The sequence below is a fragment of the Octodon degus genome, unplaced genomic scaffold (genome assembly GCF_000260255.1).
Source record: "Octodon degus isolate 3935 unplaced genomic scaffold, OctDeg1.0 scaffold00126, whole genome shotgun sequence".
Taxonomy (NCBI): domain Eukaryota; kingdom Metazoa; phylum Chordata; class Mammalia; order Rodentia; family Octodontidae; genus Octodon; species Octodon degus.
Genome location: NW_004524702.1, coordinates 2,341,215 through 2,357,427, shown reverse-complemented (window position 1 = coordinate 2,357,427; position 16,213 = coordinate 2,341,215). Strand labels below are relative to the sequence as shown.

Here is a 16,213-nt window from a genome sequence, read left to right as displayed (position 1 = left end):
TAGAAACTAGTAGCAGAAGCTTGTGGATAATCCAAACATTTATAAATTAAACACCTTTCAAAGAGTGTTCTATTTTTCCAGTTTTTCTGTTAGTACATTTGTAGTGTACCCTTTAAAATGACCATGTGCCGTGTGGAGTGAAGGGAGAACAAAGGAGACGGCAGACCGGCCCTGTGACAGCAGTCCCTGGCTCTGCGCGTCAGGTCTGCTTTCTGGGGACAACTTGAGGATGGGCTGTCACGAGGAGCCGCTGCCTCACCCGCATGACAGGAGGCGGAGATGCAGCTCGGGCCCAGGGCTGAGGATCGCTGCTTTCAGAGGACAACATCCGGGCAAAACAGTGGCCATGAAGAAGTGAGAAGGGCGCCAGGATGGGAGAGGTGACGCCAGAGCTGCGGCTAGTACAGAACCTGTGGCGGCCTGGCACCACCATTCCTGGGGTGGGGACCACGGGGGAAGCCAGGTGTGGGTGGCTTAGGGGACATCGTTAGTGGATGTCCGAGGCCAACAGGCGAAGGGGTATTCCTGGGGGTGGGTGCGTGCTGGGGCTTCTGCCTTGAGAAGTCCATGATGTGCAGGTGGAGACGGACCAGAAAAGAACCTGGGATCAGCCCCACTCGCAGGCTGGGGAACGAGGAGCCAGAGGTGGCGGCAGCAGCAGGTGGAGGGGTGGGAGGGTCGGGAGGCTTCCGGGCAGAGATGGAGCGGTGGATTCCACCAGGCCCTGACCGGGCCATGGCAGTCAGGGAGGGGCTGGCGCAGGGACTTGTGGAGGGGCGGGGATGGACTATGGTGAGGTGACATAAGATCACTCCATGCTCTGAAGCCCACTGAGTTGCTCACAATGTAGAATGGTGAATTTCTCAGGAAGTGTGTCATCCACAGTGAAGCCATTTGTCAACCTGGCCCCCAGACCTGCACGCAGCAGTCTGGGCAGAGAGCAGGCGGGCCCGCTGGCAAGGCCAAGAGCAGAGAGGGGCTGGTGGGCAGCCACCGGGGGACCTCGCTGTGAGGCGGGCTGCTGTAGGAAGACTCCAGCGGAGAAGAGAGAAACGGCGGTGACCAGGGCCAGGCCGGGAGCAGAGCCGCCGAGCCACGGGGACAGGGCGAGCACAGGGCAGGTCTGTCCCCGGCTGCTTCCGGGAGCACAGCGACCAACAGAGGAAGGGCCCCCGGAGTGCAGCAGGGAGCTTGGACCTCGGTGTCACGAGCTTGGGCAGAACGGCTGTGACTGCTCCACCACACCTGGGGGCACAGGCACAGGGCACCTGGGCAGCTAGTGGGCCCGGCTGGGCACTCGGGACCGCGCGCACACACAAGATAGGGGACTCGGTTCATATTGCTGAACACCAATATCACTTTATTTGGATTATTTTCCCATTTGTCACAGACCTGTCAATGTTTACACAACGAGGAAAATCCCCCCGAACTCAAGCAACTGCCCGAATCAGTGATAACTGTGTGCCTGGGAACACGCTCAATCTTGAGGGACATCCTTAATTCGGTCCAGTCTCACAGCTATTAGAATCGGTGTCAAGATTGTCACATCTTTAAATACATATAGAATTGCGAGAAGTACATAATTTTATATATATACACACATACAGAAAAATACAAGACTGTTTTCCACAATATTTAATTTATGCACTACTGTACTCTATGCCACCTGTGAAGACAGAGGTCAGGGGACAAGGAGTTTGGTCCAAGAGTATCTCAATGTGATGGTGTTCCGCTCCCTCCTGCGGATGGCAGACGGCGACAGACGACACATGCACAGTCATTCACTTAGGGACAGGTAGACACCACGCAGACAGACATGTGGACCAGGGCGCCCGCGCACGCACGCATGCACGCACGCACGCCTAAGGCGGCTATGGTACAGCTCCGCGGCGTAAGCGCCAACACTGCCGACGCTAGCGTGAGCACCACAGAGATGTCAGAATATAAAAACCATTGAAAACCAAACACGTGGGGAGTTAAAAGGTGCCATTCCAAGGCTATGCACAGTCACAGGAAAAAGTATTTACAGGACTTGGAAAACAGCTGCAACGAAGTTTATTGCCAATGCCCTTTAGAAACGTCTCTCCTGCGCGGAATGCAGATGTTACGCTCGCTGTCGAGTGAACCGCACATCTTCTTTCCGGCCCTTTAGAGGATCCCTGCCCACGAATGTCAAGCAAATGTGTTCTATGGCTTCACCCACACATCTATTCTCATAGCTTTCAGCATAAATATCACAATGAACTAGAGCTGTAGTCTAACGTGCATCTAGCTAGCCTAGGTCTAAAGTAAAATGAGTACTTTAAGTAGCATCTGTACTTAGTATAGAAAGTATACTGTGTGAGTCGGAGTACAAGGCATTCAGCCCACAGTAGCGGGTCGCGGTGGGCGGGGAGACCCGTGGCCCGCGCCAGCGCCCTGCAGGCCTTTTGTGCTCCGCCTGCCTCCGTCAGGCTCGGCGCTCCAAGCCAGGGTAGAGCCAGGGAGCGAGGAGGGCGCAGGCACCGGCCATGGCCTATCTCGGAAGCTGCTAAACACTGTTCTTAAGACCCCGGATGCAGCATGAGGACTGCATCTGGCTCCTTGCAAAATCCACAATCTGCGATCTATCGCATCCTACAAGGTGAAATGCCAGGAGAGGCGACTATCTGGCCAAGCGTCTCTGTGCTGGAACAAGTTAAAGCAGAAGTCCTGACTGTTTTTGGCAGGAAGGCAAAATGGAAACTGGGGGCAAAGCTACAGAGCAGGCTTTGTGCATTTTAGTTTGCTGTGTGAATTTTACCCTTTCAATTGTAATTTCGGATCAGCCAATTTCCATAAGCAGCTGAGCCAAAGGGTAGAATGGAATGGAAGTAACAGAGGCGAGCTAATTAACGAACTCCTGAGAGAAACATTCTGGAGGTTTGGTTTGCACTCATAGGCTCCGACGCAGCCGGCATCCGGGCGCACCTCGGCCTGCACGCAGCCTTGCACCTCCTGGGTGTCGAGGCCCCATCAACAGACGCTGCCCCCGGGAAGCCTGTGCTCTGCTAGACGGATGGACAGACAAGACGCTCTGTCAGGAGAGTCCAGACATTAATTGACTTTGCCACGTTACAGGATTGTCTGTGTGTGATTGGCCACTACGGGGGAAAGCTGCCTTAGAAACCTAAGTACTTTATCTCACCTACTGGGAAAACAGGACACTTGTTCGGTTACCTCTGAGCCCACGCTTGTCACACTCTAGCTTAAGATAGACAGGTGCGGGCGTCTCAGGTCGCAGTTCAGGGTGCGCAGTGCAGCGTGCCGTCCGGGGCTCTGCGGGCCGTGGGCGGCAGGGCCACCGTGCGGCTGGGCCGGGGCCACCGCATGTTATTGCTTTGGTTCTGTCTGGGGCACGGCACGATGCCTCGGAGCACGGAGTCTCTGGATCACAGAAGGTCAGGACAGGAATTGAGATTTTGCACAAGGAACGAATGCATCTCTCTCTAGGTTAAGTGCAGAACATCATATTTCTAAGTGCTCCATTTATATTAGGTTCCAAATATACATTTTAATTTCATCATGATCATCCACATTAAAATTATGAATGTAAAAATACACAGTAGACTTTTCAGCTGGAAAGAAAAGTGGGGTCTAGCAGCATGCAGAGACCACGCGTTGCCGCGGCCGGGGCGCGCGGGCGCGTGGCGTCAGATGACGTGGCAGCAGCTGGCCGGGCTGGGGGCGCACAGCAGCCCCTCCTTGGGGCTCCGCTGGATGTTCACAGAGATGGTCTTTTCACACAGAGGTAGCTGGAGCACGTTGTTCCTCAGGTTCTTGTTCTTTATCCGTTCCAGCTCGGCACTGGCCCCAGCCACGTGCTCAGAGAAGAACCTGATGCCGCCCACGGCCGGGGCCTGACCTGCACCCCCTGCAGCGCCCACACACATCTTCCACGAGGACTTCTCCTGCACCTTCACGCTGGACAGCGCCAGCCCCCGCTGGGGGTCCAGGATGTACTTGGCACCACCGTGCAGCTGGGAGCCCAGGCAGAGGCCCACGAGCTTCAGGCTCTCCACGAGGTCCCCGGCGCTGCGTGAGGCCAGCTGCACGGAGTTTGGGGGCCCCGCAGCGCAGCGACGCGTGGAGCCTGAGGTGCTGCCAGGGGCGCCGCCTGTGCCCCCTGAGGGGCTGCCACCGCCCGAGCTCTTGTCGCCTGGGCTGGCTTGGTCCGCGCCGCCACCGCCGTGGCTGGGCTTGCTCTGGCCCCCGCCGTCACCCTCGCTGCCCGGGGGCCCCTCGCTGCTGTCCCGGCGGTGCCAGGAATAGGGGAAGCCACTGTCCTTGTCCAGCCGCCGGCGGCTCTCGGAGTCATCGTCGCTGGTTTCAGAGCTGCTACAGCTGGAGCCACGGCCCTGGCTCTTGGTCCGGTGATAGCGTCGGTGCGCGGTGCCCGGCGAGGCAATGTTCATCTTTAGCCGGCTCAGCTTGGGTGGCAGGTTCTCGTCCATGTCGAACTCATCGTCCGACTCGCCCTCCTCGAAGATTTGGTTGAGCACCGGCGCGCTCTTCCGGGACGTTAGGCGGTTGGTCACAGATGGCTTCCGCCGCAGAACCACCTGCGTGGACAGGGACACAGGTTTCTTGTCCTCCTCATCTTCCTCTTCATCTTCCTCCACCCTGAACAGACACTTGCGTCCACTCCCTGTAGGCTTCAGGCCTGCGGCGGGTGTGGCGGAGAGTGCAGGCCCTGCCAACTCAGGGAGCTCATCCTTCTTGGCTGAGTCACCCAGGCCTTTGCTCCTGTGGCCGTTGAGGACGCTGTCGGCTGCCCGCGCAGGAGACTGAGGGACAGCAGCGTGGGACAAAGGTGTGGCCGTGAGGTCGTCCTCAAGGTCCTGGGGCACATCAATTTTGGTTGGCCATGACTGCCTGCAACGAATCAGAAAGAGAAAGGGCCATGAGTCACCTGCAGAGGCAGCAAAAGACACCAGAAGCCCCTGCCACAGCCTGCAGCGCGAGGGGACACAGTGGCAGCCTGGCACCCTAGTCCCCTGCCTGGACCCTCGGGCGGGGCACCACAGCAAGGACCCACAAGTCGTCTGAGACCACCACCTTCACCTGGGGCATTTCTGTTTTCATTTCACACCAATTGTGTAGGCCTAAGACTAAAATCCAGCTAAATTTACACTGTAAGTGTCTGGGGAGCTGACACCAGCCTTGCTTCCCATGAGGCTGCCAGAGGATGCAGCACGCAGAGCGAGAGGCCACCAGGTCACAGGGGTCAGAGTGTCACGGCAGAGTCCCTGTCCTCCCACCCCAAAGCTGCATGCAGGGAGCTGCGCCCCACCGTCCCCACTGCGCAGCCGCAGAGGAGAGGCCCGGATAGGCAGGGCCCTTCTCCTCTTGGGACCCGAGCCCCAAGGCCTCTGAAATGGGACTGGGAGGAGCTGCCCAGCCAGGCGGCGCTAGGCAAGGGCCGGGAGCGGCAGAGGCCCAAGGGCCAAGCAGTCTCGTGAGGGTGGAAACCACCACAGCCCCCAGGGGAGAAGAGGGCCCGACGGGAGCCACTGTGAGTCAGACAGGAGCCCCGGGGCAGAGCTTGGGACAGGCCCAGCAGAGCCCACCAGACACTGCTCCTCCTCCGCCCTGTGCCCTGTGCCCTGTGCCCTGTGAGTCACTGCGGCCCTCACCCCTCACCAGAGAGAAAGCGCACTATTTCAAAATGTCAACTTACTAAAAGCAGTGTAGACATTTTTCTCACCTAAACTGGGCCTTGATGTTGCTCGGACTGGCAGACCGCGTCTGTATCTCCTTCTCCTGCTTTTCTCTCAGGATCCTTTCAGCGAGCAGGAAGTAGGTGGCTGTGATGTGGTTGTACCTGTTGGTTTCCAGGGCTCTGAGGAAAGAGGAGCAAAGGTAAGCTGCATAGCTGCACGCTCTGCACAAGAAGGGTGAAAAAGCACAATCCAGCCGGTGGGCTAGCTCAGCTCACTAAGCGCCTGCTTAGGCACGCGCAGGGACCACAGTTTGATCCCCAGCACCACTTGCCATGCTGGCCCCCCCATGGCGCGCTGAGCAGGCTACTGAGACCAGGTGTGGCGGCGCGCGCCTGTAATCTCAGCACTGGGGAGGCTGAGAGCAAAAGGACCGCTGCGAGCCCAAGCTACGCAGTGAGACCACACACCAAATACACCAAACAGCAGCAATAAAAACCCACGATCAGGGGCCAGGAGACTTTATTGTCATGCAAAAAAGCAGATGGAGGGGAGGGACCTCGTAGCCACTGAGGCCACTACTGAAGTCCTACAGGCAACCCTGCAAGGGCTCATTCAGTGACAACAGTGCAAAACACTAACCGCACTTGGGCCCACAGCGGTTCTAGATGAACAAAGCCCACATTAAACCTTCGAGGAGGGCCCACATTCTCTGCAGAGTGTGCGTGCCAAAGATTCACTACAGCACTTTATCCACTTCCAACACGACCGAAGGGGCCGGCCCAGGCTCCGGCAAGGACACCACTACACGCGCCTGCTCCGAGCTCTGTGCCCGCCGCACTGTGGGCTCACGGGGCTGAGGAGGGGACTGTGTGTGTGCTGCTCTGTCCTGCTCTGCTGCGGAAAATCACTACTTTCCTCCACTGGTTTAGAAAGCAGAGTTCACAAGGACCTGTCTCGCCAGTGCTAGGAGGGACATCCCCAGGGCTGCTGTGGACAGCTGGGGCAGAGCTCCAGGACCCCACGAGGCCCAGAGGTACAGAAGGGCACACGCACAAGGCGGGAGCAGCTCGGGGGCCGGGCACCGACAGTGTATGCCAGGCGGACATGGCTCCGGAGGAGGGCAGGTGCGGCTCCCTGGTCTAGTGCGGCCGCATCTGCGACATGCTGCTGATGCTGTACACTCGGGATGAGGAGCAGGCACTGGGCACCAGGGCTGCCGCCAGTACGGCCGTTACACACTCTTCCCTCAGGTGGAGAGCTCCTTGGCGTGAATTCACATTCACCAGGCACGCTCTGTGCACTCAGGCAGGTGTCTGCCCGGGGAGGCCATGGCCACCCAGGGAGCACAACAGCCCTGCCCTCGACACTCAAGACCAAAGCCACCCCCGAGGCACTGAGCTCTCCTCTCTCTAGAGACACTGCCAGAGGCTCAGGAAGGAAGGACATTGCTGCAGACCGAGTGTCCTTGAGACACAATCCAGCTGCCGCCATCCCGCACAGGAAGAAGGACACGTGCTCACTGACACACCTGGCAGTGGCCTCCCTGTTCACAGAATGAACCAAAACCCAAGGCACTGGCCAGGAGCATGGAGGGCCCTGCCCGCCCTGAAGACAAGCCACAGGCCCTCCGGAGTCCCAGCCCTGGGCCCACACTGAGAACCAACGTACTCAACAATGGCGTCGCGGTCCGCGATGTCCCCGAGCACCATGCGTTGGATGATGCTGTTGTGCTCCTCCTCGGAGAGGTTCTTGTAGGACACGAGGGGGATGTTGTACTTCGTGGCCGGCGAAGGGTCCACGCCCTGGAGCCAAGCGTGGTTTTCAATCTCTTCTAAAGAGGCCCTTCTCTTGGGATCTCTCTGCAGCATCCGGGTGATCAGGCTGTGGAGGAAGGAAGAGTGGCCATTACTACAACTGTTCTCAAGGACGCCAGGTAATGACAGACTTCTAGTAAGAAATGTCGCCCAGGCCACCAGGTCCATCGATGGAGGGAGGGGCACAGACCAGCGAGAGGAGAGCTGGGGGCCGTTGCATCTGTAAAGTAAGAAACAACCCCTACAGCTGCACTGGCACACCACACGGGATGGTCCTGTCCCAAGAATGAGCCCCAGGGCTCCAAACCCGCTCAGCGTGCGGGGGTACAGCACACGCCAGTCCCTATGCCGCGGTCGGCAGTGACACGGCCAGCTTGCGAGCCCCTGAAATGCCGAGCCATGGATCTCTACAAACGGAGTTTACAGAAAGGTGCTGTGCTGACCGCACAACACAGCTGGGCTCTGCACTAACAGTGCAGCGACGTGGGACCCTCACAGGGAGGACAAGGCCAGCCTGGGGCCCGATGCCCTCGGCCGGGTGCAGGGCGACTGGCGACCTGCGGCCTTGCCTCCGGGAGGAAGCAAGAAGGAAGTGCGCTGCTGCTGGCGTCCCAAAGCAGCCTGCCTGGATGCACGGGGTCCATCTGAGGATGCAGGCTCCATGCTGGCCCGCAGCTCACGCCCGAGTCAGCTGCACCGGGACAGCGCCCCTCACCACACGGGTACTGCTGGGACGGGACTGAGCTGCAGACTCCATTGGCCTCGACTCAATTTGAAATGAGATTCTGGGGCTGCCCCCCTAAAAAACACCTCTCTCAACACTACAGAAATACTAAACTTAAAAGTCAGAATGAACCAGGACGCTCAGACGATGTTACCACAGACCGCCCGGCCCGGGGGCTGGCCTTCCGGCCACAGGCTGGCTTTGCTCCCAGGCCCAGCCTGCTCGGCTGCAGAGGTGAGGTGCGCAGGGTGTGTGGGGTGCTGCGGCACAGCCGCGCCTGCGTACTTACTCCTTACACTCCTTGGACACATGTGCAGGCACCGTGTACTTGCAGTCCATGATCATGGTCAGCGTCTCGCTGTCGTTGGCCTCTTGGAAGGGCGGCTGCCCACACACCAGCATGAACAGGATGACGCCCAGGCTCCAGATATCTGCAGAGCAAGGACACGCCCTCAGTAGGCCGCAGTGGGGACACAGCACATTAACAAGACCACAGTGGGCTCGCTGAGCAATCCAAAGCACTGTCTCAAAACAAATGTCCAGGGGAAAGAGTCGAAGCCGTGGAGGGGCCGGGAAGGGCTCTGCGATGCCCTCTGAGTCCATGCCAGGCGCTCGCGAGGGTGACCAGGGAGAGAGCGGTTGGCAGCTGTCGCCCTGGCTGACAGCAAGTTCATCACAAGGAAGACCCTCACTAGCTTTTGGGCCGAAGCGCAACGCCCTGCAGTGCGCACCAGAGTGAAACGAGGAAGACGCCTCTGTCTGCGGTGAGCAGCTCACCAACACCTCCATCCTGATGGCGTACCGAGAGCACTGCAGCTCAGGGCCAGACCCAGCCCGGACCCGACCGTTCGGACTCCACACCTCGGGCCCCAGGCCTAAGTGAGCACCAGGAGGCCCCGGCTCACAGCCGGCAGGAGCAGCTCGGCCAGCGCAGCAGCTGAGGTGCAGAGGAGGAGCAGAGTCCCACTGGGAAAGCCTCCTGACGCAGGCGGGGCCACATGGGCAGAGCTGGCCAGTACCTGAGGACCCCCGCGCCACCGGGGCAGCACCCCAACAGCAGGCATCGCCTCTGGTCACCAGCAGCCACCAGTGGGCAGAAAAGGGCATTTCATCAGATGGACTGAAGACCGAAAAAGTTTATGAAAGAGACCATCAATTAGCTTCAGAAACTAAAATATACATAAAATAGGTTCTTATGGCCAAAAATCGACGCCAGAAGCTCCACAGCACCGACAAAGCTTAGAGGGGAGACGGGGAGGGATGAACAGATGGACGGACGGACGGACACACACACACACACACACACACACACTCACACACCCCACAGGCCAGGGCCTTTACCATCACATGTCAACACTCAGCTGTTGCTTCCACGTAAAATACTCCAAATACGATAATTAAAATTTGCTAGTAAGAAATACTGGAACGAAGAGGACAACAGAGGCAGAAACCCAAAGGTTACACACAGCATGATGTTTTATATGTATAATACATGTTATCGAGGCTCCACCCATGGAAACAGTGAAGTAGATGGAAAAATCTGCTAAAATAGAAACCCACGAATGTGGAAGCGAGCACCCTGCGGACCGGCGCCGGCGCTGCCCGGCTGCCCTCTGAACGCAGGACGACCTGACCTCGGCTGGGCCGCTGCTGGGGGTCGTATCCCCACATGGATCCTATGACCCAGAGGCCGCATCCAACCAAAACCAAACAAGACAAGCAGTAACAGCTGGGCACAGACATTCTTCCAAAAAACAACTGGGGTCTCGCCAAACTTCTCGGCTGGCCTTGACCTTACTTGCCATGTCCCAGGGAGCACCTGGTCTCCACACAGCCAGCCAAGAGAATTTCCGAGCCAGCCCCAGCGGTGCCTGCCTGCCGGGCTAGCTAAAGGGGATCTGTGGAGCTGGTGTTTAACCCACGCCCTCTGCACACCCTGAACCTGCCATTCTGGTCCCAGCCCAGCTCCCAAGCACACTGCGAACCGCGGCACTTACAGCTCTCACCCTCTCCACCGCTGCTCTTCTCACAGAACAGCTCCGTTCTAGACTGTAAGTGATGCAAAGCTCACCTTTCCACTGGTGCTCACCACACAGGAATGGGAACGGGCCAAGTTCTTATTTATAGTATATGCTTGGCTACATCCCCTTCCACCAAAAAGAACATTTTCTTAAATGACTTGCAACAAAAAATGCATACATATTAAAAATCTGTTAAGTTAAAGTAAAATCCTTATTTTTCTATTGCCAAATACTGACAATGTTTTGCACCACCACGACAACAGCACCTTACCAACTGCATCTGGTGCACAATTAACTGGGAGCTTTCCACAGACGTCCTGTGAAACCATAACCTGTCGAAAATGAGAAAACTAGTTTGCTTTTTTACTTTATCCTCTGATAAACCAGAGGTGACATCTGACAGTACAACTATAGAGTGATACTCTAAAAATATAAGTAACCAATAGTAGCTGTTACCCCTAATCCTTAGGTGGTTAAAGAAAACTTTCCTCTTCTGTTAAACATTAATCTGACAAGAAGTCCATTCCCTTGCACTTAACCCTCCTCAGAACTGCTGGCTCTGGGCAGAGCGCGCATGCAGGAAATGACACGGACGGGAGCGCGACGCACGGGGACAGCGTGAAGGGCACCCTGCACCAGGGCCAGCTGGGGCTCACAAATTTCTGAGCTCAGAAGCTCTGAAGGCGATTCCATGCTAAGCAGCCTGCTGAACTGGATGACATAAAACGAAGCTCTGAACCAGAAACGATCGGGAGTGTAACAGAGCGAGCAAGGTCTTAGCGAGGGCCAGGAACCCTCACGCCTGGACAACGTAATTACGGAAACACCAAGCAGTCCTGCCGCTGTCCTGAACGTGCACTTTTGGTTATCATGCCCTGAGCCAGTGATGGCAAACCTTTTGGAACTTTCGACGCCACAAACAGCCTGCTGCAGCACGCACGCCCTGGGTTTGCCCCTCTTCCCCGAGCAGTACAGCCTGATGCTATGGATACCGCGGCAACACTGAGCAGGTCTCTCAGGTTGTCTGGTGGCAATGTGACACGCACAGGGGACCTACAGCTTCTGTGTTGTGAGGGGACGAGGCCATCCTTGGGTGTGGGCAGGAAGTACCCCAAGGGATGACACTACTTTTCAGACGGGTGATGATCTGGGGCCACGAGTTGAAAATGGATCACTACAGGACACAGGAGTGGGGCGGCCTTGGCCAACCTCAGTGTGAACATGCCGTGTAGTGGAGTACTGCAGCCATCCCCTTCCCAGGAAGCCGCGGTGCCCTCGAGAGTTAAGAGGTCCCAGCTGCGAATCCAGCGCAGAGGAAATGTTCCACGGAGGCTGCCGCTGCCCTGGGCACAGTGGCCACACAGGGGTGAGCCGTGCAGGACTCCCCACCCCCAGCGGACAGGCAGAGCTGAGTTGACGGAGGCATGGTGCCACATGGGGAGAAGCAGAGTGAAGATGAAGTGGCGCGAGGCCTGAGCGGATGTCCCAGCACTCAGCCAATCGCACGCCACGGGGAGGATGACCTGTTGCCCACACGGGCGCGGCTGAGGGTTTATCTCAACAAAAACCCACTTAGGGGCTATCTTAAAGTGCTTTTTCTAAATCGACAAACTCCCAAGGGAGGCACAGCCTCCAGCTGAGACACTAGGTCTGCCAGGGACCAGGTGAACTGGAGCCAGAGCACAGGGCCGGCCCGACTGCTCTGCACGGCTAAAACACGTTCACAGACTTGTCGAAGCACAGGCGGCACCGCCCACTGGGCACATGCAGCGTCACTGCTCGGATCTGAGACCCTGGACTTCAGACAGGGCACAGTGGAGCTGAGGTAGCTCCGACTAGCCAGGGATGGGTACCCAGTCCCCACAGGGCCCCTGGGAACAAGCGCCCCGCAGCAGCACCCCATCAGCCGGACAGGGGCAGAGTGCACGATAAAAAGATCAAACTGCAAAGAAAGGGAGAAGGACCCACTGACGACCCCAGAAGACACAAATGGGGGGGCATGACTACTGGGAGGCTTGCTCGAAGGCAGTGTTTTTGGTGTTTCTGTTAGTTTGAGGCACAGTATCAAGGAAGGGCCAGCTCAGGCTGGCCCTGAGCTCACTCTCCAGCCTGGCTAGCCTCTAACTCATGGTGATCCTGCTGCTCAGCCTTCTGCGTGCTGGGGTGACAGGCGTGCGCCACCACACCTGGCATAGCAGCGTTTTTAAAGTGAATTATTGACAGCCAGGGCGAGAACAGGAACAGGAAAGCGCTGAAGCAGATCAGAAGGTTCAGGCAGAAGCCGCCTGCCTCTGGCTGCCTCTGTCAGTGCCATGAGCCACGGAGGCAGCGACAGTTAGAAGCTCTAGCTCCCACCGCTGACACAGGGCACCTTTCACATGGCCTGTCCAGTGCCGAGACTGCAGTCACCTTTGGTCCCTGCTGTGGTGTCAGCCAGTGACACAGGCTCAGTGCCAAGGGCCAGGCTTCCGCGGTGCAGTGCAGCTTCTCCGGGGGAGTCGCCAAGCCTGCGGCTGAGGCCAGAGCCTCAGAGGCTTCTGGGTGCTGAGAACCCGTGTCACTGCTGCCTACCAGCCCAGTTCCTCCTCACGTGGCAGCGACAGCCGTGTGTCCGAGTCACCCAGGGTTCTGACTACTAAAGATGTGCAGTTCACCGGGAGGACAGGACGAGAGAAGGCTGCAGAGGTGGAGTGTTGACCCCTGAGTGAAGCAGACAGGCATGAAGCGCTCCCCTTCAGAGCTGGGCAAGTCTTTCGGCCAGGCTTCGGGATTTTCTGCCACCCTGGTCCCACCGCGAGTCCGTCTGAAGCAGGCTGTACTGTTCCTTCAACAACTCAGGCGCTAAGAATGACTGAGCGCCTCATGTCCGCAACACTTCTTTCCCACACCACACTTCATCCAATGCCCCTCGGTGGCTTCAAGCATAAGAGGTTTTGTTTGGGGGGGCGGGAGGGGTCCTGGAATCAAACTCAGGGCCTCTGCTTGCCAGGCGGCTGCTGTGCTGCTGAGCTACATCCCCGGCCCCTGGTGACTCCAAAAGCCAAAGCTGCCTGTGCCAGCTTATCACCTTAGGCCCAGATCATGGAGTCACTGACCTGTCCACACACCCAGGAGCACCGAGGAGACAGTGCAGGCCCATGCTGCAGGCCCTGGACTCCTCAGCAAGGAGGCGCCAGCAGCTCCACCAGTGCTCGACACCCTCAAGGCTGCCCCAGGGTCTCAGCCTTCCCGGTGGCCCCCAACGCCCTGCCCTCCACGGAAGAGCTGGTCAAAAAGGAGCTCTGTGTTCTCACCTTGGGCTGTGACTGCGACGCTTCTCCATCCCTTGGCCACACGCGGGCCCTGCAGACAGAGTACTGCATCCTCTGCTGCCGGCTGGCGCCTGCACAGTGCAGTCTGATGAACGCGGGGAGCCCAACAGCGCTGCAGACGCTGTGGGGACGGGGGACCCCAAAGGCTTTAGGGTGGGGAGCAGGTGCTGCTTACGCTGATCATTCCAACCAGAAAGCTAGGAGGGCAAGGCGACAGAAGTGGACTGCGGGGCATTAGCAAGCACAAGCTGTGTTGGTCTGAGGGCCTTGCACACGGCCCGGGCCCAGAGACTCCTCACACGAATTCACACCCGGGGGTCCTGTACCAGCCAGGTGGGGAGCTTTACAAACTGGGGGTGGGGGATGGGGGGAAGGAGCCAGGCTACGGCACCCCGCAGGCACGTGAGCTGGGCTCACCCCATCCGAGGGCATACCACTGTGTGACCCTGGCAAGTCCCAGCCTCCCTGCATCTCTGTTCTCTCTCCTGCCATGTGGAAAGTCCTGAGCACGTGTTCGAAGTGGGCAATCTCAGAGGGAGGACCCTGCAGTGTGCTCCTGCAAGCACACGGGACTTCTACCTTAGCGTCAAGCAGCGTCCGGACCAGGACACAGGCAACCCAACTGCGAGTCTAACCTTGAACCAGAAGACAGAAACGCTCAACTCAGTGCAGACTCAATGCAGTTCCACTCGTCCAGCTGAGCACAGCTGGAGCCTGTGGCCAGCACTTGGCGAGCTGAGGTCCGCAGAATCTCAAGGCTTGTTTTACACCCGGTGAAGCGCTGCGCTGCTTTCCTACGCTGACTTTCAAACACCGAGTCATAAGACAAGCGTACAAGCCGTTAAAACCAGTTACTGGAAATCACTTGCATGTGGCAACACTTAGCTAAGAGTGAAGCCGGTTCTCTTGCAAAGGCTCAGGACTGAAGCTTCCTGGGTGCCAGCAAACCAAGCGAGGCGAGGTGAGGCCTCAGACTGCCCACTGCGCAGTCTCCTTAGAACGCTCCCGTCAGAAGACTTGTTAACGTCTTCATTCGCAGATAAAGCAATAAATTTAACATAGTGAAGATTCCAATTCCCAGATACTAGTTCTAGAAATGTTTGTTTTGATCGGTTCTTCAAGCATGTCTCCTTAGCACATGGTTAAAATGTATACATCTGCATACCTGTTTCTAATGTGTACATTTTATTTTTATTTTCTTGTATTAAAAATGAAAGTATATCTTTCTGAGAATTTTAACCCACACACAAGCTGCCAGGTTCCATGTAAGGTCACAACGTCCAGATCTCTCCTCCATTCTAAAGCCTGAACTAGGCTTTTCAAATACAGCTGCACCCTCCCTGCCTTGAAAGTTGCTGCAGACTTCTTCAGCTTATGACAGAGTAGCACGTTTAAGGCCAGCAGATTCTGTCCTTGCACAAGGCAGAAGGACCCACACCCCCCACTCCACGATGACCCTTCGCGTTAGTCCAGTGGATAGCGGAGACTGGTTTTAGTCCATTCTGCCCTGATCACTCTCCCCCAAATTCTTTAAAGTACAATTTATATACACTGAAATGCACCGTTTTTTTAGTGAATATGCACAAATGCTGGCCAACACGGTCACATGAAGCACCACAATAAAGACACGCAGCAGCTGCGTCACCCTGGACGATCTCTGCCTGCCTCTCTCAGCATCTATCCTGAGCACAGCCCTGACCCGGAGGATCTCCTTTCGGCCCCCCAGATTTGCAGGGAAAAAAAGTTCCATGGTGCACAGTCTGTTTCCCCATGAACAACCAGGAGGCTCTCTGTGTCCTGGCCGGGGTCACGTCGCTGCATGCTGCTGAGCCGTGTTCTACAGCATGGGCGGTCCCCAGCCTACTTCAGCTTGCAGCAGCTATGAAGAAAGGCGCAAGGGCCCTGTGCGTGTAACCCTTCTAGAACCTGGAACCCTCCACTCCCACCCACGGCATGGGCCACTACTGAGAACCTCCCGGATGTGAGAAGTCAGGCAGTTAATAGGCGCCAGCACTTCCTGGATGCCTAACAGTGTTTATTTGCCATTTTGTCTTTGCTAAATTACTTGTAAAAATCTTTTTGCCAATTTGTAACCTTGGTTGCTCTTTATTACTGAGTTTGGAGACTTTTTGAAACTTTCTGTAACAACTTCTTTCTGGGATGTTTGACTTCTAAGTATTTTCTGACAGTCTGTGCCTTAACAGTATTTCAAGCAGTAGGAGTTAATTTTTATAGAATACAATGCATGGGGCCGGGGAGATGGTTCAGTGGAATAAACGCTTCCCTGGCAAGCGCAAGGGCCTGAGTTCAATCCCCGGTTCCGCAAAAATAAAAAATAAATAAACAAAAAATACAATGCATCAAGCTTTTCTTTTACAGGTCATGCTTTTGTAACCGTATCTGAAATACCTTTGCCAAGGTAACAAACGTCATGGGCAGGTGCGCTCCAGCAGCCATAAGGCCGTGCACAGGCACGCACGCGCGCGCACACACACACACACACACACACGGTCTCAAGACAAAGCCACCCAGGCCCAGCCACCCTCCTGCCCGGCCTATCGTGTGGGCAGAGACCCCACAGTGACCAGCACCCCGCGCGTGTTGGCTCCCTTCAGGATGGGCGCAGTCTGTCGGCCGCACGCAGCCTGAGCCACAGACGCCG

General features: G+C 56.9%; 1 protein-coding gene across 4 annotated transcripts in view; it reads right to left on the bottom strand.

Moving 5' to 3' along the window:
- Positions 1–2,576: 2,576 nt before the first annotated feature.
- Snrk (SNF related kinase) overlaps positions 2,577–16,213 on the bottom strand; it is a 27,332-nt gene continuing 13,695 nt past the window's right edge. For 3 of the 4 annotated variants that reach the window (XM_023700662.1, XM_023700659.1, XM_023700660.1), the window contains 4 exons: positions 8,509–8,650; positions 7,350–7,562; positions 5,726–5,860; positions 2,577–4,893 (listed from right to left, as the gene is read on the bottom strand). In XM_023700662.1, the coding sequence (XP_023556430.1) occupies positions 3,672–4,893; positions 5,726–5,860; positions 7,350–7,562; positions 8,509–8,621 (1,683 nt within the window). In that variant the 5' untranslated portion in view covers positions 8,622–8,650 and the 3' untranslated portion in view covers positions 2,577–3,671. Of the gene's footprint in view, positions 4,894–5,725; positions 5,861–7,349; positions 7,563–8,508; positions 8,651–10,511; positions 10,536–16,213 lie in introns of those variants that run through there. The other variant, XM_023700661.1, reaches the window with a different exon arrangement.